Source organism: Gallus gallus, chromosome 2 (assembly GCF_016699485.2).
Source record: "Gallus gallus isolate bGalGal1 chromosome 2, bGalGal1.mat.broiler.GRCg7b, whole genome shotgun sequence".
Lineage (NCBI taxonomy): Eukaryota > Metazoa > Chordata > Aves > Galliformes > Phasianidae > Gallus > Gallus gallus.
This window is the reverse complement of record NC_052533.1, coordinates 96,903,485-96,928,211: the sequence shown is the minus strand read 5'-3', so window position 1 is coordinate 96,928,211 and position 24,727 is coordinate 96,903,485. Positions and strand designations below refer to the sequence as shown.

The window sequence follows — 24,727 nt, the reverse complement described above, 5'->3', positions numbered from 1 at the left end:
GAATAAAATGTCTGATTGCACGCAGTAGAAAAATATTGTCCTTTGTAAAATAAATAAATAAGTAACCTTTCTTCTTCCTTCACTTTGTGCCACTCTTCATCTCTCTGAGATCCTGCGTAACAGAAGCTGCAGATGATGAGTCTCATTGCTGCTGGAGCCTGTTAACCTTTCCGTGTAAATGACAGTTTTCCAGATTGAAGTCTTAGCCAGTGTTTATGTTAAGAAGAGGGTTAATGATGATCCCTGTAGGCCTCTCGCTCGAAAAGCAAAAACATCTGCTAAGCCAAATAGTGGTTAGTTTGCTAAATTTAGAAGGAAAAAAATGCATTTCCCAAAATTCGCACTGCTGCTTAGCAAATTTAGGGAACAGTAGTGGCAAGCAGTTATGGAAGTCATACTGTTTATTCATTTTTGAGTTTAGTTCATATTTTTTCAAATTAAAAAAAATTAGATTGCTGTTATTAAGCAGCAAGAAGGTACTCAACATATATCTGAAATGTTTAATGTAGCTGAGCTTTACATGTTATTTGTTTAGGTTGATAGTTGGACATATGCCAAAGCCTGCAAAGCCTTTTTGTAGAGATATTCTGTACTACGTATTGAGAAGAGTCTATTCAGCAGCTAAGAAACTGGGACTGAAATGAACGTCTGCTAGGAAACTCTCTTAACTAAGCCCATGTACCAGCAGCATTCTTTCACAGAATGTATCCATCTTTCTTTATCCTCATCAAACTTGATTCTGACTCCTGCCAGCCATCTGACTTGTGGGGGAAAGAGTCACCTGCTGAATTGTGATGAGCTTTTGGTTGCAATAGTCGTGACTGACAGTTGTGTCTTTGCCTTTGATATCTCAGCTTAAGTCATCATCTATGAATTGTGTTTAAACTAGAGCTCTCCTGCTTCACGAGGATAACGTGATAGAGCAGCTCACATTGTCTTTGCTCTGGATGACTTTGCTGTAGCTTGGCACTAGTTGTAGCTGTGATAACAGAATGGGACAGGTACCTGCTTCCCAACCAAATTGCTGGTACCTCCAGTAGGCTGCATGTAGATCTGATCACAGAATCATAGAATGGCTGGGGTGAGAAGGGACCCTGGAGGTTACCTAATCCAACATTACAGTTTCAGCAGGGCCACATAGAGCAGGGTGCCCAAGACCACATCTCTCTTGAGGAGACTTACAGCGTCTGGGCAACCTATGCCAGTGCTCCGTCACCCCAGGTCCGTTGTTTGCCCAGAGTCCATCTCAGTATGTTCACCACTCTCCCTTGGTAGCCCATTTGTTGCAATGGCTGTTCTCGCTCTGAGGATACAACATCTTGAAAAACCAGGCATCCCAAGCAGCCATGTGCTCCTCATGTACTGATCACACGTGGAGGCCAAGCAGCTATCCTGTAGCCCGAGGTGGAGGGCTGGCAGGAGGTTTTAAAGCAAAAATTCTTCTAAATTGAAGAATTTCTTTACTGTGAGGGAAACAGTGCGCTGGAACAGCTGTCCAGAGAGGTTGTCGAGTTTTCTTCTCTGGAAGTACTCAAGGCTTGGACACCTTCCTGTGTGACCTGCTGTAGGGAACTGCTTTAGCGAGGGGTTGGGCTGGGTGATATCCAGAGGTCCCTTCCAAGCCCTTTGGTTCTGCGGTTCTGTGAAATTCAGAACTTCAGTCCTGGAGTGCCGTGCCCACAGAGGCCTCACTCAGCGTCTGGCCGTGGCCTGCCGGGCAGCAGGCAGAGGAGCTGGATGAGCAGATGCTGCCCTCTGCAGTCTCTCTCCTTTCTGCTCCACAGCCCCAGCATGCATGCGGTTTGACGGCTTTCTTTTCCAAGCCCGTTTTTTAATCTCCCTTTCCGCCCACAGGAGAGGCTGTAGCGACGGTTATAGCGTGATAATGTCGGTATTGAAACAGGGAGAAGAGGGAAGTCCTGGGAAACCGGTGCTCTTAGAAGATGCCAAAAATACACGTCAATCAATACTAATACGTAAATCTCTAGATTCTACAAATAAACACAAAATTTCACTGGTGTCTTCAGTATTTGCACACCCTATTTTTCTGCATCAGCTCAAGCAGCAGTTGGTCATTGAAAATTAGAACAAAGATGTGTGAACCAGAGTGGATTCAGAACAGTTTTCGACCCCCTGTGCTCCTGTCTTTCAAGTGCTCACTTCTACACCTTTCCTCAGGGGAGACAGCCGCAAAGCAGCACACGGGGCGAGGGCGAACGCTCTGCTGCTGCATGGGAGCTGTATTTAAAGCACAGTGCCTGTTTGCATTTGACAGGAAAATCCTCACCTGTTAAATGCTAGCAATGTCTTTTGAGGGATTTCTATTGATATCTTCAGTAAATGACTTAGGAAAATAAATCCTTCAGGGGTTGGAATGATACTGGAGGCTATTTTCATTATGTCTCTCTCAGGAACCTGGAAGCATATCAGAATAATGTGAGGTTGCTTGAAACCCAACTGTGGAGCTGAAGGTATCCTCCAAACCAGAAACCCATAATTTCCTATTTTTAAATTCTGCACAGGGCACTAACAAGGCTGTAATCCCTTAGCTGATCAATACGTGTATATAACCATTCAAATCTTGATTTTGTCTCCGATTACTTTAGCAGGTAAAAGAAAAAAAAATAGAGAGGAAGTCAGTTTCAGCTCCCTAGAGATCTGGGATAAATTCCCATTTTGAAATACCTAACTTGCATGCGAGTCATCATAATCCAAAGATGGCAGAATTCAGTCTTGGTCTTGCATGACTTCGTACTGTAGGTGATAGTAGGTGCTTCTACTGGTTTGGGGGCCCGGCTAAGGAGTTTGCAGAGCCTTCTGTGGCCCTTCAGAAGCAGAAAGTTTGCAGATTCAGGCCAGTTACCCAAGGATAACTTTGAGATTCTTCATTCTGAGTGTTACAGTTTTACCTTTTACCAGGGTATTGGCATTGGGTTGATTTCTTGTTATCCACAGAGATTTTTTTATACTGGGCCTTTGAAATATTAGGGGGAAAACAGAAGAAAAAAAAAAAAACAACCAGTTGATGTAGAAAAAGATTTATTGAAATGTGTAGTTCATTGTATTTGTATGTTGTTTAGCACCTCATCTTTCCAATTCTTTGAATGTCAAAATACACTTATAAATAGAGAGTGTTTTTTCATGTCTGTAATATTATTCTCAAGACATGATTTTCTTTTAATTGTGATTCCGTGGGGTCAGAATATCTGTACAGAACCTTGTAGTGATTTACCCAGTGAGAAAAAGATTTTCATGTACGATTACCTCCTCTTTATTTGTGCATTTATGAATCCTTTTTTCAGAAATTCTTATATAGCTGCTAATGCTGCTCAAATTGCCATGGTTTTTAAAGAGAATAATGCTTATTGATAGTTCCCACATGCACTGGCAGGCACATCTAAAACCTGTACTTTTGTGTTCACAGCTTGCATAATATAAAATGGAGAGATTGCTTGTCAAACTGTCAGCTGAGTTTCCTAGGAAACTCACTGAAGATATTTATAAAACTACAGATCAGCTTAATAATAGATATAATAATGTCAGTAGCTCGTGATTGTTGTTTTTTTTTAAACTTTATCAGTCCATTTTTCTTTTGCCTTAATTTGTTGGCAAACCAAACGGCTGCATTTCCAAACAGACCTTCCTTCCAGTATCTTCCTTAGCTTATTTTATTTAAAAAAAACCAAAAGTGATCTGGGCTATTCCACGTCAGGTAATACAGACCAACCTACGGCAACATTAAGAAGAACCTTAATGCCCTACTCATTATCAGAATGACAAAATAAAACCAGAACTGAGAAGTAGAAATGCAAATATTGTGTTATGGTTGTATTCACGCTTGAGTTGGATGCCTGAGTTTAAAGTTCATTGCACGTACATGCAAAACAGTTACTGCAGAATTATCATCAGTATTGAGTACGGTTTTCTATAGAAGACGCATAACTAGAAGACCTGTCAGTACTGAGAAAAGATGTAGTTCTGTCAAAATTAGTTCTATCCTTCAGCTGAAAAAAACATGAGCTAAAAAGAGAGGATTGGTGATGCTGGTATCCATTTTTATTCCTTTCTGTGCTATTCTGTTTCCCTCACACTGATTGTTTCAGTGGAGATTTAGGAATCATCATATCTTAAGCACTTTAAATTGAGTTTTTAGTCATGTAAATTTGCTCGGGTATGTATATGCAACATCTGAGGATGCATATACATAAGAGCGTATATTACACCAGACCGTAATTATGAAAGGCATTTAGAATTAGTAGAAATGAATGTTCTTGAGAAAAAAAAAATGTTATTTTCACATTTTAATACAGCAGTGAGACTGAAGCAAATGTGTTTAGAGGTACTGACTCTTTATCTCATCTGGAATCCATTACTTGTACTTGCTACATAAATTTGCCTGTCAGAGCTATTTTTTGATTCTGTGCTAATTAGCCAAGTAAGGAGCTTCTATGAAGGATGTTCAAGAACTGATTTCCCTTCAAGAAAGTCCAGAGTCTACAAAACTCAGTGCACATTCAGTTTACTTCCCAAAGAAATCTTAGGAAACCATCACACACCAGAAAAGTTAGTGTTAAGTAAAGCTAAGAGATTTAGCCCAGTTCTAATAGTGGTCAAGTGTTGATTTATTGGGTGCCAGTGATATCACTGCAGCCTGATAGAGTGGTTGGCATTTAGAACCCTGTAAATCACTGCCTTCAATTCAATATAGATGACATGTGGCCAGCAGCCTTAGAAGCATAAAACATTACAGCTATCTAAACTGATCTTTTTTAAGCACGTTGCTGAGCAGAGCTCTCTCTTACCTGTGGCGTTCCCATTATGAATGTTTGAAATATATTCCTTTACTTGGAACATGGCTTAGGCCAATATCAATGGCTTAACTGCCAATGCTAACAACCAGTAACCATCCTAAAATGCTTGTGTACAGGGGAGAGATGTGCATTGGCACTAACTGCCAAGTTACTTAATCATTTTGGATCGATGCTACCAATATGACATTGGTATTGAAGAGTCAAGATGTGATTTATACATCAGCTCCAGCAGTAATGCTTCTGCAACAAAAGCACTGATTTATTTAGTCTACTGGGACGTGGGATGGGGTCATGTTTGTGTACAAACACTTGCCTGTGCCCACAGTATTAACCGTATCAAACTGTTTATAAACTAGACAGAAAATGTCGGGATGGATTTGGAGAAACTAGAATGCTGCCCGTACAACTTTGCTAAGGACAATGAGTACTTGCTGAGGAGGAGGCTCAGCTTGGAGCCATTTTTGATGGGGATAGGGTTGCCATCTTTTTTCATCTTATTGTGTGCTGTGAGCTTGAGACTTGCTCGGTGTTCTCAAGGCAATGATAACATTTGAGCAGGTTTCGCCTGCGTGCAGCTGCTTCTTCATGGTGACCATAGCTTGCTATAAAGATGTACTTTTAGATCTTCATGTAAGTTTATGGTTGCTTTTGATGAGTGAGGAGTAAAAGTAAAAAAGTTGATTTTTCTTTCATGTTTATTCAGGATCATTTTATAATCGGGCACCCCCTGGGTTGTGCTAAACAGGCAGTTTTTAAACCTGGTGTTTTAACATCACACCTTGATAATCCAGGCTGTACATACTGGAATTTTTTTTTTCCTGTTGTAACAGTGGGGGTTCAAAAAGGAAAAAGAGTATAAGTAAATGTATATGCGACATATTTTCTCTTCCTTTCAGTTAGTATCCGTGGGAAAGTACTATGAGAAATAGAGTCAGGCTCTTAGAGAGGTATGTTTTCAACTGGTCTGTGTGTGTGACCCTGGTGTTAGCAGTGAGTCACATTGCCAGGCAAGAGTTCACTGTTTTTTCCTTCTTTCCCACTGCAATTAAATAAATTCCATATGCACACCCTAGTAAAAATGGGGGGAAAAAACTTGCCGGTTGATAAAGAAATTGTGATAATACTGTAGAAGGGTGAGTCAGTCAGTGGGATATTCACTACCAAATAACAATGCAGAAACTCAAGAAGGGTTCTAAGTCATACAGGCAGTCAGGGAAAAATGAGCCATCTGGGCTCACACAGAATGTAAGAAATGGGTGAAAGTGAGGGAGGAGAACCTGCCTATTTTAGCTCTGCATATTGAATCCCATTTTTATATCCTCGTTATTGCTGTTCTAACATGTTGTAGGAAAGAATTAAAGCTTGAAAAGATCTTTAAAGTCATTGGAGAATGTGGTACCCCTTTTTTTTTTTTAGTTCCCTTTCCTCTCACTCACCATATGCATTTTACTGAGTTTTGGCATTGTAAGGAGTCAGACTAGTTAACCTCCACATCATGCGGTTTTGTTTTCAAGTTCTTAAGCTGTAGTTGCAGTGTCTGGGGTAAACATCAGATAGATGTAGTATTTTTTTAGTGGACCTCCCAGATTGTGACATTGTACTGCATTTGTCTGTCTGTGAGTACTACCTAAGGATAAGTGTAAAAGCACGATACTGAAGCAGTGCCTGGGTAAAAAGCTGTTCGGCTCAGAAATTAGAACCGCAAGCAACATAAGTAAAGCTCTGGGCTCATACATTTACCATTTCACTTGTGTCTTACTTTGCAGCTGAAGACTTAACCAGAAAAGGTACAGAAAATGTGCTGTACTAGACAATATTTTACGTATCTAAACGCATGTTTATTTTTCTTCCAGCTTTTTAGAAAGAATCGACAGCGTCAGCATGGATGACTACACCCCCACAGATCAGGTTAGTGTAATTAATGTGATAGGGGCTGAACCAAGACACCCATTTGTACAGATTCTTTATGTAATTTGGTTTAGTCCCAACAGCAGCTGAAATGCAGCAAACCACATAATTACAAAATGCAGTCTAGCTGTTTGAATAATGGATGTTAAAGAAGAAGAAGCTTTTCAATGTTGTAAGCTTGTGTTTTACTGTTGCTACATGTAGGTCGTGATTCCTGTAATACATCTGTTATTTCTCCTTGCTTTCCATTCTGTGTCCCACAGACAAAGCAAACAGAAAACATGAATGTAGAAGCCTGCAGTTTCCATCACCAGCCTTCACTACGCAGTAGCTGTGTTGTATTTCAGTGATGGAGGTGATGGAAATCAAGAAGGAGAGGTGTCCAGTGCCCAAATTCAGGGGGAGTAGCAGCAGCAGACCTCAGGGCTTCTCTGTGTGCATGAAAACACCTCCTCTCCAGCCTATGCCTGTCTCCTGCAGGCAGGATAGTTTCTGTTTAAGCCTTAATTGCAGGGCAGTGCACTTTTCACACAGACACAGCTGCAGCACGCACATCCATGATGTTTGCTTTTGGTTGCTGATTTACAAAATTTTGGACATAGTCACTTGAGTTTTTTCTAGGTATCTTGATAGATCTTGATACAATACTCTAATGACAAAAGCATTTGGGAAACTTAAGGCTGGAATGATGCAGCTTTAGAGTAAGAAGGGGCTTAGGTGGGGTCATGTCTGCAAGTCACCTCCGTCCCTGAGCTCGAGCTGCCTGGTTTCCTTGGCAGGTTGTCTCCTAGGCAAACGTTCTGAGGCTGTTACTGCTCAGTGCCAATGTCCCACTGCCATCCAGTAGTCTCAGTCAAGACTGTGGGCCATGTGATGAACTGCAAATACACATAGTAAGGGAGAATCCTACACTGGGTAATTCAGTCTACCTACTCAAGGTGTATAATGAGCAGGAGCTCGTTAAAAAAACAAATAATGATCATCAATTCTCATTGTGTAGTCAGGGACTGAAATTCAGAGAAATAAAGTGACTTGCCAGAGATCAGAAAGGGAGGCATGTGGGGCAGAACTTCTACCTTCAGACCTAGTTCAGGTGTATAACCACAAGCCTGTCCAATTACAAAGACAAGTGTCCTGAATTAGAAGGCAATAAAAAGCAAAACTCATGTAGTCAATCTGATACAGAATAGATTATTAAAGCCCTCCGTACATCTTCAAACAAAAGCCGTTCTGTTGAGATTTACTCCATATAGACCTTGTGGTCTTGACTTCAGCATCAGCACCACCCTGCTGACAGGAGACGTCAGCAAAGCAAAGCCTTGTTTTTCCTTTTGTTATTTACTGTAGTATTGCCCTGTTTGTTCTTGCAGGGTCTTTCTCTACCTTGAGCAGTCATTCATCATAGGAGGATTTGGCAGTGGCTTCATTATTCAGCTATCTCAAAATTTTTCCTGATGTTTCCTTGGGGAAGAAACGTCCTTTGTCTCCAAAGATCAGAAGAGGCTTTTGGTATTTGGCAGGCAGAAAACCTCTGCTCCAGCAACAGTGCTGGATAGTCAAGGTTAAAAAACTGCTGGTGATGGTGGTGGCACAGAGTGAGCCAGTTACTTGAGATGTGCACCAGAAATTGCTTTTGCCTACCTCCTTTGAGAACCTAGGAAATATTTTTTTTTAATTATTAGAGAATGTTATTTAAGTTGTAAAGTACTGCTAGCATGAAAAATAGGAAAGAAATGCCAGATTTACCTGCAACCTAGATTCTGTTCCCCTGTGCACTGTAATAGAGCTTTAATTACTTAGTCACAAGCTATTATTTAGATAGGATTCCTGTCTCATTCAGTACAAAAGAGGGCAGAATTAATGTTGCCTGGGCAACTGTAAATCTGGAGTTTTCTTACAGTTGAGTACTTGACTTTACAACATGGACAACGTATTTTCTTAGTTTTATGTAACTTCAGTATCCACGTCACATATAAAATTGTGTGACAATCAGTAATAGGTTTCAGCGTGCACTAAAGAGAACATGCATATGGTATTCACAAGCACAAGATTCAAATACGATATTTGTGTATCTGCTATGTCAAAATGGACAAATACAGGTATATCAGCAAGTCTGATTGAATTCTAATTAAATGGAACATATCTTTTCATGGAAAATACTATATAGCATGCATTTAGAAACAAAATTAGGATAGAAAAGAATGTCACTAATCAGCTTCCATGTTCTCATTTTCAGGACCTATTACGATGCAGAGTTTTGACATCAGGGATTTTTGAAACGAGGTTTCAAGTAGATAAAGTAAATTTCCAGTAAGTCTACTAGTAATGATTTATGAATGTTTTACTAATCTTAACAACTCAGTTAGATGTTTGTTTTCATGTCTTCCTGGCATAATTGGGCATAGGGCAAATGTCAGGGTTGTTTGGGCTTTTTGTTGGGGCTTTTTGGCTGTTTCCATAGATCCCAGTAAAATTCCTTTATACTTCATTGAAAAAATAAAAGGTGATATTAGTCATGTATTGGTGCTGCTCTGCTGTGGGGCCGTTTTTACTATCTCATTCATTTAGATAGCACTGCCATCTCATACTTCTGGGATAAGATCTCGCAGAACTCGGTGTCATCCCACAAGCCACAATTTGAACAGTGGGACAGAGAGTTAAATGTCTTGCTCCTTCTTTTTTCTCCTTCTGGAGAGCTGCAAGCTCTGTGTTGTGCAGCATCTCTGTTAAGGTACCGCCAGACTATCTCCACACTGGTTCTCATCCAGAAAGATGGCAGTGCTGATGGGGGACAAGCTGCCTTTGTGTCCTTCTCCTTGAACAAATTTACTCTCTCTATCACACCTCAGAAGATGATGAAACCTCTGCTCATTCATAATACAGTAGCCCCAGCCATCTATACCGTGTGCATTTCTGTACACCACAAAGGCCAGCACTTTTCTTACTGTATGGATTCGGTGGTATTCTTGCACCTGGGTGGTGGCAACCCCCACTGTCAGTACAAGCTGGGGGACAAAAGGATAGACCACAGCCCTGCCAAAAAGGACTTGGGAGTAGTGGTGAATGGGAAGCTGGATATGTGCTAGCAGTGTGCCCTTGCAGCCCAGAAAGCTAACTGTAAACTGGGCTGCATGGTCAGCAGGTCAGGGGAGGTGATCCTGCCCCTCTGCTCTGTGCTGGTGAGACCTCACCTGAAGTATTGTATCCAGATGTGGACTCCTCAGTACAGGATAGACATGGACATGCCGGAGTGCATCAAGAGGAGGGCCACAGTAATGATCCTAGGTTTAGAATACCTCCACTACAAGGATGGACTGAGAGAGCTGGGGCTGCTCAGCCTGGAGAAGAGAAGGCTGCAGTGAGACCTGAGAGCAGCCTTTCAGTATCTAAAAGGGCTGTAAGAAACAAGGGGACAGACTCTTCAGCAGAATCTGTTGTGATAGAACAAGGAGAAATGGTTTCAAACTAAAAGAGATTTAGACTGGATATAAGGGAAAAGTTTTTTACAGTAAGGGTGGTAAGGCACTGGAACAGGTTGCCCAGAGAGATGGTGGATGCCCCGTCCCTGGAGACACTCAAGGTCAGGCTGGATGGGGCTCTGAGCAACCTGATCTGCTGTCGGTGTCACTGTTCGTTGCAGGGGAGTTGAACTAGATGACCTTAAAAGGTCCCTTCCAACTCAGACGATTCTGTGATTTGGTGATTCTCCCTGGTGGAGCGGGGCGGGTGGAGTGGGGCAGTGCTTTGGCATGCAGCACAGCAGCCGCAAACTTCTCTTCCCTTCAGGCAGTTATTTTACTGCCACTGTCCTCGAAGCTGCCAGATTCATAAACTGAACCCTTGTGCTTCGTGCATGCTTGATGTGACTTTCCTAATGCACATAAGTGACATAACATCCTATGGCTTTTTAACAGCATGTTTGATGTAGGTGGCCAAAGAGATGAGAGAAGAAAATGGATCCAATGCTTTAACGGTAAGTAAAAATGTTCCACATCTTTATTTCAGATTTGCTTTGTGCAGAGTGAGCAGCTTAGCATTTGTATTGTTTTACTTACACTGAGAACAAAGTGTCACTAATACGGGAGTCCAACATAATAAATATTTTCTTGAGGCTTTTGGGGCAATAGGGGAGTAATGGCAGTATTACCGTGAGGAGTATGTGCTGGGATAACAGAAACTTCCTTTCTCTCTCCCTTCTTTCTTCTGTGTGCTTTGTCCAGATGTCACGGCTATAATCTTTGTTGTGGCTTGCAGCAGCTACAACATGGTAATAAGGGAAGACAATAACACAAACAGACTACGGGAATCCCTGGACCTTTTCAAAAGTATCTGGAATAACAGGTAAAATACACCTCTTTTCTTCTCCCACTGCAAATTCAGCTACATTCCAACTCCCTACAGAGAGTTGGATTCCTTTTAGCACATGGTCAGACTATTCAGAAAATGCCTAAGGCAGGGCCAGGCCATGGGGTGCACCCTCAGTGGACACAGTGATGTGTGGATACGTAACCAAATAGCAGTATGACTCTGTTCCTAGGGGTGAATAAGTAATGACAGTACACAGGATAAGGTAATTAAAAGTTTCTAGCATACAGCTCTTAGAATGTTCTACACTGAGAGGTGGCTGATGGTACAGTGAGGAAAAACACTGAGCCAGGTCCCAGAGGTCCATTGTCACAATGATGGTTAGGGACTAACTGGCTAAGAGGAGAGATTATTTACTTTTGATTCATCCGATGTCATGCCAGCCATCTTAACAGACAGTGCCTTTGTGTGGATGAACTGCTAGTTAAGACAGTGCCGTTTTCCAGCCTTTCTCTCTTGGTTCGGCAAAACCCAGCGAAGTAGACGGGAATGTCAAATTATAGGAACTGCCATCATTTTCCAAACTTAATTTCAGAAGTCAAGTTTAGAAAACAGTGTTTTAAGACTGTTCATTCCAATGAGATCTACCGGAGATTTTAGAAATGTATGCACAGATCTTATAAATACATAGAATCATAGAATCATAGAATCGCTAAGGTTGGAAAAGACCCACAGGATCATCCACTCCAACCATTCGCCCTTCACCAATGGTTCCCGCTAAACCATGTCCCTCAACACAACATCCAAACGCTCTTTGAACACATCTATCAGCCCAGGTAATAATTGAAATAATAATTCCAGTTCCGTTTTTTTTCCGTTAACCAAGTTCTAAATACCTCACACAGGGACAACCAGTACATTTTCCGTTGGTGTGATGTGTTTCCTTTGATAAACGTGTCAGAGATAACCCGGACGTTTGGTTTGTTTTTGACAGGTGGTTACGGACCATTTCTATCATTTTGTTCTTGAATAAACAGGACATGCTGGCTGAAAAAGTCTTGGCAGGGAAATCAAAAATTGAAGATTACTTTCCTGAATACGCGCATTACACTGTACCTGAGGATGGTAAGATTTTTCACCACTTGAGGGATTTGGCTAGCTGGGATAGCCCGTCCCGTTCCATAGCTTGTCTCTCTGTCTCATACACACATAGACACAAATTCACAAATACACACACGTTGTTGTTCAGTGTGCGTGAGGTCAGGCAGCTGCTGCACCCTGTGCTGCCCGTGCTGCTGGGTGTGGGTCGGTGGGTGCCGAGGACATAGCACATGGCCCACTGCTGCCCCAGGCTCGGGAGGCTCTGGGTACGGGGGGGTCTGGCAGAGACCTGGCTTACGTCCTCCTTTGCCTATCAACAGCAGCTTAGGTTATAGAAATAAAGGTAATAATGAGGTGTGTGCACCTTCCGTTCAGGCTGAAACGTTGAGAGTCTGATAATGAGTTTCAAGTGCAGAGTCTAAATAAACTTTCCCAAAATGTGAGTTAGGCAGGCACTAGTTTTATAACCCTACGGGTTTCAGAAATCTTTGGTCACTGTCACAAAATCTCTCTGTACCAAGCATAGACCCCACAAAAACTGAGGGTTAGGGTAAATTATTAAAACAAACATTTTCCATAGTAAGCAAGTTGCCAGGGTAAGGTAGCTTTTCATTTTTCTCAGCAGGATTTCGCAGTGGATATCCTGAGTGATCCAGAATATCCACACATGAAGCAGCTCTCTATCTTTAACCCATGGTTGCTCATTCATTCCCTAATCTCAGACAGTGTTATTTAAGGACAGAAGCACTGAACTCTAAGATGCCGCTGGTTACGCAGCTGCTCTCTGTTTACCCCTGCTGCTCCAGATAAGAGTAGAAAATATTTCCATATTCAGATAAATTCTGTCCTTTATCACATTACACTTATAAGCATTTGATGTGGTATCTTAGTCAAGGAGAAACCACACCAAAGGGAAGTGAATAGATTATCTCTTCCCTGCACTGTTTAATTTTCACACTTAGGGTAAATACAGAGGTAGATAATAGAGATGACTTAACCTGCTGTCGGACAGTACCAAGTAAGGAGTCTCCTGTACAAGAAGATTTTAATCTTGGACCCTTTGTATATTTAAGTGGCAGTACATCTAAGTATTCTGCCAACGTGGGGCCTGGGAGAAAAATACATTTTCAAAAAGCATTTGTAATGCTATGGCGTTTCTTCAAGTGTAACCTTGCATTCAATCTTGTACTGTTTTTAAACCCAAATTCCTGCCTTTAGAATCTTTGTTCCAGAGGTGCTCTCATGTTGCACAAGCCAGAGAGCTGTTCTTCTACTCATATTTTCTGATGAAGATAAATCCCAACTGCCAGTTCTTTTAGTACCTATGTGAACAAACTTACAGGTGTGTGTAAATCTCTTCACATGTGAGCAGTGACACTTGCAAAGATGTCAGCAGCATTCAGGTCCCTAAGAGATACTGTGTGCTTAGAAGTTTATTTCAGATTTTACACTACCCTTCCATTTTAGAATTGTGTATCCAGACTCTCCTGTGAATATTCAGTACTTTAATTTCTGTATCAAGGGACTGCTTCCTCTTCACTAAATCTTCTGTTATGAAAAAGAGAAAACTGTTTGCCCTTCCTGTTTCTCACATGACTTATTTTTAATTGAACAGCAACACCAGATGCGGGAGAAGACCCCAAAGTCACAAGAGCCAAGTTCTTCATCCGGGATGAGTTCTTAGTGAGTAATTTTGATCTTATGTATGATCCTATCATAGGAAATACTGGCAGATGGCATCGTTTATTTAGGGAAAACTGACGAGCTTTTGCAGAAAGCTAGAAGGAGAGGGGAGTGTCTGGCAATTCCCTAATTCTTTTCAGCTGCCCATCTTACAGAACTTTCTCCCTTGCTTGCACATTTGTCTGCCCATTTATTGTCAAGTCACCTGCCTCCTATCTGTCTCTTGGATACAAGCAATTATCAGTCACGCAATCACAGCTTCCTACCAGAACCAGGGGGCTTCATCCAAAATAACTCACGTTTTCAGTCATGCCAAGTCAATCCAGCCAAGTAGGATTGGAGACCAGAACTAAGGCCTAGAACTTTAAATCTTGCCCTACTTATAGAAACTGTATGGGGCTGTTTAAGAGTACAAGTTTAATCATTAGAATGAAGATTTTTGAAGTCATTATGCATTTACAAGTATTGTTAGGATTTATAGCTGTTGAATCAACAGCAAAGAAAGAAGCAATTAATTATGTTCACACTTTGGGGATTTCCATTCACTGCCTTAACCTTCCTGATTACGAGGAAAATAATCAGATTGCACTGTGTTGAATAAGAGTTCACAAAAAAAGAGCACTGTGAGCCAAATCTCTCTGCAGTGGTGCCAAAGTGCTGTGAAGCAGATAACACTGAGGGTGTCCGGTTTGGAAGGAGGGTCCAAGAGAACCAGACAACAGGAAAACTGGGGCAAGACTCCTCACCTTTTTGTGCAAATAAATACACCAAGGGCAAGGTGCTCACCTTTGATGACTCACATGCATTGTACAAAGGAGGCCACCTACAAACCAAGCAGAGAGGGGAGAGGGCATGGGCTTTGCAACCACATGAAAAGCCAGCTATGCATCTGCAGAGGCCCTTGGCAGACACAGGTGCCATGGGTTTTGGGTGCAGGATAAGAGTTCGGGCTGGGCCTGCACCTGCCGGCAGCAGACAGCTTGCCCTGTGGGTCTGGCAGGGAGTGTCTCCTCCATGAGGAATTCTCAGGTGTGTATCTCTTGACTTTGTGCTTTGTATTTTTCAACATGATGTAGTCATTTAACAGTTGCTGTAAACTTTGCACCCGTTTGAGAGGGAAGTCTTGCGAGTGAGGCATTTCTGGTCAGAAGTGTGGTCTGAGGAGCCTATGTGAGCTGTGTAAGAAGGGTGTAAGCACCCGTCTTAATACTGGCAGCCAGGGACAAAGGTCAGTGCTCATGCAGAGATGGCCCTGTGACCAGAGAGGACAGGGAGAAACAACCCAGTGGGAAGGGGGGCTGGAAGGAAGAGGTGTTCATTTTCAGCCTGCAGCCTTCTTGGCTCTGCTGTGTACATTTCTGTCTAAGTCTTTCCATTTATGACCTTGTCCTGCCCTGGCATGTTTTCAGCCATGACTCAAAGGAGTCTGATTTCACTCCTTTATTATCGTTCTTATTGTGGGAGCAGGTGTGCATAAGACAGGGATTTATGTGAAAACCGTAACTGCTTCAAGACCCTAAAGCTCCCCTTCAGTTCACCAGGCTGTAGATACACATACTCTTGTGTTCCAGGTGAATTTAAAACAAATAATTTTAATAAAGGAGGATAAATATTAAAACCTCTCCAACAAATTCAGCTGTGAGATAATCTGTGAGCATGAGGAAGGCAAAATAAATTGGCCACCAATTCTGGAATCAGTGCAGCTGCCTGTGGCATCCGCTGCCTTCAGTAGGAGGCCGGCTGTGCAGTGCTGGTGGAACTGGAGCCATTAATTTTTAACCATAGAAAATGCTGGGTGCGGCCTGGCAGGAAGCTCACCGCTGCTGCAGGGCTGCCCATCAGCTCTGCTCTCAGCAGCAATGTTTTCTCTTCGGCAGCTCTCACTGCTTGCCTCGCTGGTGTTGGCACCCCCATTGCAGGAAATGTGCTTTATAGGAAATTCCCCTTCCTTCTGACATGGGGAGAGGGCACAGGAGCATCCTTTCTCCTCCCGTGCTCTTCATCTCTCATTGTTCAGAATCCTCCCTATCCCACTTTTGGTGTTTTGTACACAGGATTCTCCATCTGCTGATGTTTTAATACACCACCAATATGAAGGCGACCCCTGTTAAATCAGGGGCACGGCTGCTCCGACTCAGTCTGGTTTTTAAAAAGCTGTTTCTGGAGCTGCAGGAGCTGTTGTTCAAAGGCAGCGTCTGAGCTGCCTCGAACAGAATGCTTGTCTCCTCACTGGGAACTGTCATCCCCTCCCCTAGATATCACATGTCCTAAAATGAGGGACCTGCCAGGGCCCAAAGTCTGCAATCTTAGAAATTGATCCTTTGTCCAGGTATCACCAGAGCAGTGATGGATAGGAGTGGCTGTGCAAGATGAGCATAAGCATTTAGTGAAAGAACAATTGCTTTAGGGAAGCACAAGGAAAAGACTAAACGTTATTAAACTGGTGGAGTTTGGGTCTGAACACCATCTTGCTTCCTTCCAGCAAACAGCTGCTGTGAGCACACCACGCAGAGATGCTGTTGTGCTCGTCGCAGTGTGCTGAGATCATGCTGCTCAAAGGGAACTGCCTGAAGGAGGAGGGAAGCACTGCAGCAGATAGAGGCTGCAGAAGTAGGTGGAGCTCAGTGCAAAGGGGTCGAGCATCCCTGCAAGCACTCAGAGCAGACCTCTAGGGTGCCTGAGTTAGGAATGGTGGTGAATGGAGTTAAATCTTATCTGGCTACCAGTCACTAGTGGTGTTTCATAAGGGCCAGCCAGTACTGGGGCCTGTCCTGTTTAATATCTTTAATGATGATCTGGATTTAGGGGGTTGAGTGTACTCTCAGGCCTGTACTTTGGTCACAACAACCAAAGGCTACAGGCCTGGGAATGGAAAGCTGCACGGAGGAAAAGGATCTGAGATGTTAGTTGACAACCAGCTGAATGTGAGCCAGCAGTGTGCCCGGTGGCCAAGAAGGCCAATGGCATCCTGGCTTGTATCAGAAATAGTGCAGCCAGCTGGAACAGGGAGGTGATTGTCTGTCTGTACTCTGCAATGGTGAGACTGCACCTCAAGTGCCTTGTTCAGTTTTGGGCCTCTCACTACAAGAAAGACATTGAGGCCTTGGAGCATGTCCAGAGAAGGGCAATGGAGCTGTGAGGGGTCTGGAGCAGCTGAGGGAACTGGAATTGTTCAGTGGAGAAGTGGAGGCTCAGGGGAGACCCTATCAATCTCTACGACGACTTGAAGGGAGGTTGAGGCAAGATGGGGGTGGGCCTCTTCTCCCAGGTAACAGTGATAGGATGAGAGGTAATGGCCTCCAATTGCATCAGGAGAGGTTCAGGGTGGATGTTAGGGAAATTTTTCTCCAGAAGAGTGATGCAGCACTGGAACGGGCTGCCCAAGGAACTGTTGGAGGTGAACCACGTGATGAGGCGCTGAGGGACATTGTTAGAGTGCATGGTGGTGGTAGGCTGATGGTTGAACTGGAAGATCTTAGAGACTTTCTCTAAACTCAATGTTTCTATGATTCTAAAACCAGCAGTAATTAGAAGACAGGCTGGACCCTCATCTTAGGGCTACCTTTTCTTCTTTTTCCTCCGAGGAAGAAAGATCTAGTAGCTGGGCTCTCCTTACTGCATTTGAGTGGCATTTTACCAACATGTAGATCTGCAAGGGGAAAAAAAAGAGAGAGAAAAGCAGATGATACATTAAAAACAGGCTCACTACTACATTTTTTACTGTTTCTATAATAGCACCATTTTTGATTTCCATGCATGACATCATCTGTTCAGCACTAAGGGTCTGGTTACCCCCAGAGTTACAAGATGGTGATCTCCCCAAACATTTCTGGCAGGTCTGGAAGCCCATATCCTGCACGTGGAAAAACAGAATTGCCATTTTAATTGAGTTTCAGAATTTTGCCACTATTTAGGTAATTCTTTTCCATTTCTTTATTCTTCAGTGTACTTCATGGTTCAGATATAGTCCGAACAACTGACCCGTCAACTGAATAGGGTATTAAATTTGTATTTCTCATTAGGGTAACCCCTGAGCTATGTTTTAAGTGTAGCACAGAAAAACAAAATTCTTGTTTAGTACATATTTAGAAGCCCTCTGTTTAATCAGTGTAGAGTGTCTCAGTTTTCCTGCAAATCTCTGCAACTTCTTATTGATCTAATTATGTAAATCATTGCTTTTAAATGTCAGTCGTTTTGTGTATCTAGCTGTACATTTTAAAAAGGCTTCTCCCACGTGTAAAACAAATCTCTGTGTTACAATACAGAGAGAAAAGGCATTGCCCAGATAGAAAAATAGCATTGCCTTTTGTTGCTTAGCCACTGTAACTTGTAACAGTGAGGGAGGATTTACCAAAGGATTATGCCAAGAATTGACCTTCGTCTTTTATGCATTTCTATGCATGGTCTCCAAGATATGTGATCCAGGATGGATTTATGTCAGTCAGTCCTACAGTGGCATGGAACAAAGTTACAATCTTTAACATACTATAGGATGCTGGGGCGTTTTAACGAGCTAACCAGAGATCTGGTTAATGCTGGAGCTTTGGTTAGCGGCCCAAAGGGTTGTGCAGCAGTGAACGTGGAACTTCAAGTGGTGTGATACGTGCTGGCTCTGTGTGCGTGCTGCTGTTCCACAGGAACTCAGCTGCTGTCCTGGGAATTTCAGCGTGCTCCGGGCTCAGAAGTGATACCGAGTCTTCAGGAGTTCAAAAACATATCACATTATGGCACTACAAAACAAAGAGAGAGAAAAGAATTGCTAGGGTAGACGGTGGCAGCATGCAGCGCTGCCCACAGCACAAGTTTGCTGTATGGTGGTGAAGAGAGTACCAGTACACCGATCCCATATCATCCATCACTCTTTTTCTTCCCTCCGTTTCGAAACTGTGATTCGTTTTGGACCATCCCAAAGCCCTTCCTTTTTTTTTTTATTTCAGCTGTTAGATGTATGTGCCATTTCCCAGGTTTTGGGTCTCCAGTAAGGCCGCGGGTCACTGGGAGGGGAAAGTGGTGGGGAGCAGCCCCCAGCAGCACCCCTAACCCTCCTCCCTGCCTGTTTCCGCAGAGGATAAGTACGGCGAGCGGAGACGGCCGGCACTACTGCTACCCGCACTTCACGTGCGCCGTGGACACAGAGAACATCCGCAGAGTGTTCAACGACTGCAGGGACATCATCCAGAGGATGCACCTCCGCCAGTACGAACTCTTGTGAGGGGATCGCCGTGGAACCTGTGGTTTTAAATTCTTTGCTCCTTACTCTTTCTCTTGATACTACCCCACGCAGGGTGGAAGAATATACTATAGAAATGTCAGTCTCTTCACTTGGTTTACTTTAATTATTTAACCTTAAAGCTGATTTGAAGCGAGTTTGGGTTGGTTTTCCTTCATGCTTTTTGGGACTATTTTTGTGCTTTATTTTGACATGCCACTTCTTCGTCATTCCACTAAGCCCTTTGGCTACCTCTGTTCCCTCGGGTTTTGTTGTTGTAAGCGAGCGCGACCCGCGACGCGTTGCGGCGGGTCGGTGCCAGTTCGGAGCGGGATGTTGGCTGGACGACGCTAAGTCACGGCGCTCCCTCCGCGTGGGTTTCCTTTTTAACGTGACATTGAAGAGTACTTGATGGGTGAAAAAGATTAATGCACTTTGTATCAGGTTATTAAATACTGTCGAGGAAGTAGACACACAATGTAGCAGCACCACAATATTTATTACTCCGTCACAGTTTTTAGCATTTCTGAGTTGCAGGTCAACTGATACGGTGACCTCCTCTTTTAAGCCGTTACTGGCACAGGAAGTAGAGTAGATACTGAGAGGAATAGTGAAGACAAAGCAATTTCTCTGGGGTTCCGGAGCTCGGCGTCTCTGCGCGCCTCAGGCGTTTCAATCACAGCTCCTTTTCAGCCTGTCTCATCTAGGCAGAAAATTGACCGCCCTCACTTACGTTGTTTGTGCTGTCCACAAATGATCCTTTCCGTTCCGATCATTCTTGGACGACGGTCCTCTCCCTATATATATTTTTTTGTTTTACTGCTGGTTTATTATATTGTACAGACTGTAAAATGTAATATTATTTTGTACAACTTTATTGAAGAAAAATACTTGTAGAAGATCTTTGTGCCTTGATTATGGCTGTACCTGTAAAATGAGCTAAGATGTAAGTATGTTTTTGATTGCGCTGTACAGCTTGATGTCAACCTTACCTGCAGCAGTGACTGGAGGTAAGAACTTTATCTGTAGAGTTTAGGGGTTTTTTTCTGGTTTATATAAAAATGCTCTTTAGTATAAAAATTATAAATTATGCAAATTAACCACTTACCTTTCCCAGTGAGGTATTACCGTCACCGGATGTTGCAGCAAACATGCCTTTCTCTTTCGAAGTCTCAGCTTTAAAACATTGGAATTCATTCGAGTGTCCAAATTGCAACCTGGTGTTGTTTTAATGGGAACCGAGGATTTATTATTATTATTATTATTATTATTCTTTTTTTCCTTTCTATTTAGAAAATATGTTTGGTAATTCTTCGGTCATTCATAGAACTTCACAATGGCACAGACCGATTGTGAACGTGCAAAGCACCATTCTGTAGAGCTCTTCGATCTCTGTACCAACAGCGGCTTTCATTGTGCAAGTAAATAGCGAGAAAGAAGACAAAAAGTTGTATCGACCCTCGTGTCTGGCCTAAGAGAATTACAAGATGACATTTTTATTTCTCTTTTAATAAAGAGACACGTTAGAAAATTGTTTTATTTTAAATATTGTAGAACCAAGATGTGTGAATATTTCTCAAACTTGAATAATTTATGCAAATGACATTCTCAAAAACGAGTTGTGGTACAGTACAATATATACAAGCAAGAATTGCTGTAGCAATAAGGCATGTCCTTTTTAGTAACTATAACACTGCTTTATATTTTATACATAGGTGTTTTCTGTCTGTGACTATATACTTTTCCTGTGTCCAAGATAACCTGTACAAATGTCTAAAATTACAGTTGCAATAACAGAAACCTAGCAAAGTGTTAGACTACATTACTTCACAGAGTGTTTTACCACACTTGGACCGTTCCCACTCCTCGTTTTAAAGTTAGGGAGAGATTAAGAGCTGACACGTTCCCGACGTTGGCCTACAACTCGGCGCTTCGATCAACGTTTTGCTGTAAGCATCGCTGGTGGTTACAACGCCCCGCCACCACCTCTCGAATTCAAGTCAGGCTGCGGTCCACTGCAGTCCTTGTTTCTATTTGATGACAAACAACCCCATTTTAGACACGATAATATGACCATTTCCTCTTCTCAGAAACATGTAGATTTTAATACGTGCAAGTTGAGTCATCAGATACTTCCCAGAAAGCGAAGGGCTGGGTGGACTGAGCTAGTCAACTAAAGCCCTGAATGCGGAGATTCTCTCGCTTCCCGCACCAAGGAAAGTACCGGGACAAGTAACAGGAGACGGTCTTGGCCTCAGAAGCAGCCCCTGCCCCAAGAGCTACCAGCCCAGCAGGGCTCAGCAGGAGCTTCGCTGGGGTGGGCGGGGAGACACGGTGAGGTTTGTCGCACCCTCTCCTAGGCACAGCGCGCAGAGGTGCTGAGCTCTGCTCCAGTGCCGCCACCCGGCCGGGGGCTCCTTACTGCTGCCACCTCCCCAGCACAGAGCCGCTGCACTTCGCAGTGGGACACTGCAGAAACACTAAGAGCCGGCAGCCCTGCCGGAGCCTGGAACAGGAGGCACGCCTGCCCCTGGCACCTGCCTGCAGCTGGGGGCTGAGGCACAGGACGTTACTGCAGCTGTATTTGACCTTCCTTCTTGCAGAGCGGCAGGCGGAGGGCCCCTCACCACACAGATCTCTGGGATGCAATAGGGCCCTCTTTTTTAAGCCCATCATAGCACATCTTTTTAAAAATAGCAGCTTGAGGTGTCACCCTACTTTTGTTTTAAGCAGGTTTCAGGTGTTGTACCAGCAAACTGGATCTGCGAGGCTTCTTCCTGTTGCTGCCTGGTAGATGCTAAATGGTAGTCATCCAATAGTTCGGCATCACGGGAACTGCAAGGTTTCTTGTCCCTCATGTAGGACATTCTAAAAGGTTATGGAAATCTGCATCTCTCAGTGCCGATATATCTTGCTTCTGCCTGACCCGACCAAACAGATGAATGACATTAGAAGGGCCACGCAGCAATAAAAGAGAGAAATGTTTCCAGTTTGCAGCACTGAGCCTCCACCAGGGTGTGACACCAGTGCAGACAAGTGATGAGGCGACAGGATTTACATAATGTACAGTTACACTTTTAATATACATATTTGATACAAAAATTATAGCAGGAAAAGGACTCATTTGATTGTAGAATACAGTATTTTTGTACAGCATGGAACGTTCATTTCAGTTAATTATTTATCCTGTGGTAGTCATATCAGCTGTATAGGACTTCTATGGTATGTGTAAATGCAACCTGCCTTCAGACTAGCAATCAAATTAGGTCATTTGCTGGCATGAATATAGTCTGATGTTTGACTGTTCTCAGCTTTGGTATTTCAGTGACTGAATGCAGATGTCTGGCTCTTCATGCTGCTTTATGCTTACTGATTAAACGCTGAGCAAAATAAAATGGTGGAGTGAGAAGCTGAAAATGAGCTAGCACCAGGACAACGAGCAGGGCTCCTGCTGCCCAGTATATAGCGAAGACTCTGCTCTCACGTGGAAGGAAGCATTTGTGGAGGGAGAAGTCAGTTGGTGTTATGCTGCCCTGGAAAAGAAAGGCAGACAGCGTCACTGCCCTCTTGCAGCGGGTCCCACAGCAGGAGTTGCACCAGGGCAGGCAGATCTCCAGCTCCCAAGTTTTGTGTTGGGTGCGGAGGGTTGGAGGCAGCTCCCTAGTACCAGTGCCTTCTCCAGGGGGCTGAAGAGTCTGTACTGGCGGTGCTGGGCACTAACTGGAGCAACCAGTAGGCCAGCGTTAGCCCAGGTGCCAATCTGCCTGCTTCTCAGCTAGAGTAACCAGGGAGCTGGGCTCCTCCTCAGCTCGGCCTTCCGGAGGAAAAGCCCAACTCCAGCTGTGGGGAAGCAACCTGGAGGCAGCCTTCCTGGGCTCGAGTTAGACTTCGTGAATGTGCCCCTTCCTCACCCCAGGCCCTCCTCTTACCCGCTACATGCTGCAAAACACACGTTGGCTAATCCAAATTGCCTACACAAGCTTAAACAACAGAGAACTTCTTCATTGGGTTTTGGCTTGACCTCCAATTCAAGTTTACAGCAGCCTGAGGCTGAGCTAAAACCGTAGCAAGGAGGATGCTGCTTGAACTGGCCAACCTCTTGTTTTGTCTGGCATGTGCAGAGAGCATACATAGTTTGAAGGCAGATACTCTCAGGAATATGGAATAAACACAACTAATTTTCAACAAGAAAGAAAAACAGTTGCATAAAATGAATTGCAAAGGTTGGGGTTATCTGTGTATTATGGAGCCTAAACTCAACAGCAGAAAAATACCATAAAGATTTCCCCGAGTCACAGACTACTCCCATAAACAGAGTGCAGGTTTTGCTTCTTACTCCACATTTCTCAGAGTTCTGTTTTCTTTCTGACCTGGGGAATGCGTTGATTTACCTCTGAGGATATACTGAGCACTGGAACTGCCTGCGCGAGCATAACCAACACTGCATGAATGCAAATGGGATGCAAAGAGACGGCCCGTGGGCATGCAGCCAACACTTTCCCTGTGTGAAGTGATCTGTGCCCGAGGCTGAAGGCCACCACCACCACATGAAAGTTCAGGGTGGCGACAGTCTCTGTTTAGAGTGGGTAAATCAGCTGAGTAACGTGAGTCTTTCTACTGTTTGGTGCACAATACTGATTCTTTTTTTACAAGTCAACAGTTTACAGCGCGCCCTCTTCATAAGCAATTGTCAGATGCTTGTACCCATATACTGATTAGGTCTTTAACAGCATTGCTTTGTACCACACAGAACATGGCTCCCACAGATGTACTTTATAAAGTGGATGCAGTGTACTGAGTGGGTCGGGTGGGTAGGCAATTTTTTTTATTTTTTGTTTTTACAGGTAGAATCAGTTTTAAGATATAGCTGACTGCCATGTTGATTTATTTATGAGAGTTATCTGACAAAAATAAAAAAAAAAATAATTAAAAACTTACCATGATGAAACTAGGGTTGTTTCTATTCCTCCAACTGAACGACGGGATGCTGATCTCCGGGATCCCCCCCGTGTGCAGCACTTGGCAGGCACTGTGCGTGTGCCCGCTGAGAATCAGGCGGGGACGGAACCACCACAGCAGCTGCAGTGTGCAATGGGAAAGCACAGCAGTAAGCCATCACTAAAAGGAAACCGCACACACGGCCCGTTTCTTCTTCTGACAGAATGAAAATGTGGGAATTCTAGCAATCTTACGGAGTGTTTTGGATCCACTTCTGTTTTCCATTAGGCTTAAGGTGGTAGTGCAATATTATGGAATCACAGGGGTTGGAACAGGCCTCTGGAGATTATGGAGTCCAGCCCCCTGCTAAAGCAGGTTCCCTACGCTAGGCTGAGCAGGAAAGCATCCATGCAGGTCTTGAGTATCTCCAGAGAAGACAACTCCCATTTAGCCCCAAATACTGCTTTTTCAATCCATACAGATCAGAAAAACGAAGCTAGCAGTATGTCAGCATTGCAGAGATAGAAATACAGTTTTAACAAAACAATTGGGTGTTCTCATCCATGGGAGAATCCTGTACTGCCCATCTCGAGTGAAGATGTTTATGTGGCAGGAGATAAACACCAACACAGCTTCGGGGCATACAGCAACTTTACATGCTCTTGCAGTTACTCCTGCAGCTGAAGCAGTACTGTCAAAGCGGTACTGTCAAGTAAGGGCTTTCTGCTAGGTTTGCCATCAGTCACCACACTATAGAAACTACAGAATGCTA

At 43.5% G+C, this 24,727-nt stretch overlaps 2 protein-coding genes across 18 annotated transcripts in view; one reads left to right on the top strand and one right to left on the bottom strand.

Moving 5' to 3' along the window:
• Positions 1-23,965, top strand: part of GNAL (G protein subunit alpha L) — a 183,053-nt gene extending 159,088 nt beyond the window's left edge. For 2 of the 6 annotated variants that reach the window (NM_001396901.1, NM_001008746.2), the window contains 7 exons: positions 6,665-6,719; positions 8,956-9,029; positions 10,634-10,692; positions 10,940-11,060; positions 12,019-12,149; positions 13,741-13,808; positions 18,874-23,965. In NM_001396901.1, coding sequence (NP_001383830.1) covers positions 6,665-6,719; positions 8,956-9,029; positions 10,634-10,692; positions 10,940-11,060; positions 12,019-12,149; positions 13,741-13,808; positions 18,874-19,020 — 655 coding nt within the window. In that variant the 3' untranslated portion in view covers positions 19,021-23,965. Of the gene's footprint in view, positions 1-6,664; positions 7,635-8,955; positions 9,030-10,633; positions 10,693-10,939; positions 11,061-12,018; positions 12,150-13,740; positions 13,809-18,873 lie in introns of those variants that run through there. The other 4 variants (XM_046926438.1, XM_046926427.1, XM_040686761.2 and 1 more) reach the window with 3 other exon arrangements.
• Positions 15,383-24,727, bottom strand: part of MPPE1 (metallophosphoesterase 1) — a 34,436-nt gene continuing 25,091 nt past the window's right edge. For 9 of the 12 annotated variants that reach the window (XM_046925093.1, NM_001039283.3, XM_046925095.1 and 6 more), the window contains 2 exons: positions 23,956-24,096; positions 22,077-22,550 (listed from right to left, as the gene is read on the bottom strand). In XM_046925093.1, the coding sequence (XP_046781049.1) occupies positions 22,368-22,550; positions 23,956-24,096 (324 nt within the window). In that variant the 3' untranslated portion in view covers positions 22,077-22,367. Of the gene's footprint in view, positions 17,458-17,497; positions 18,539-22,076; positions 22,551-23,955; positions 24,097-24,727 lie in introns of those variants that run through there. The other 3 variants (XR_005854443.2, XM_040684871.2, XM_040684883.2) reach the window with 3 other exon arrangements.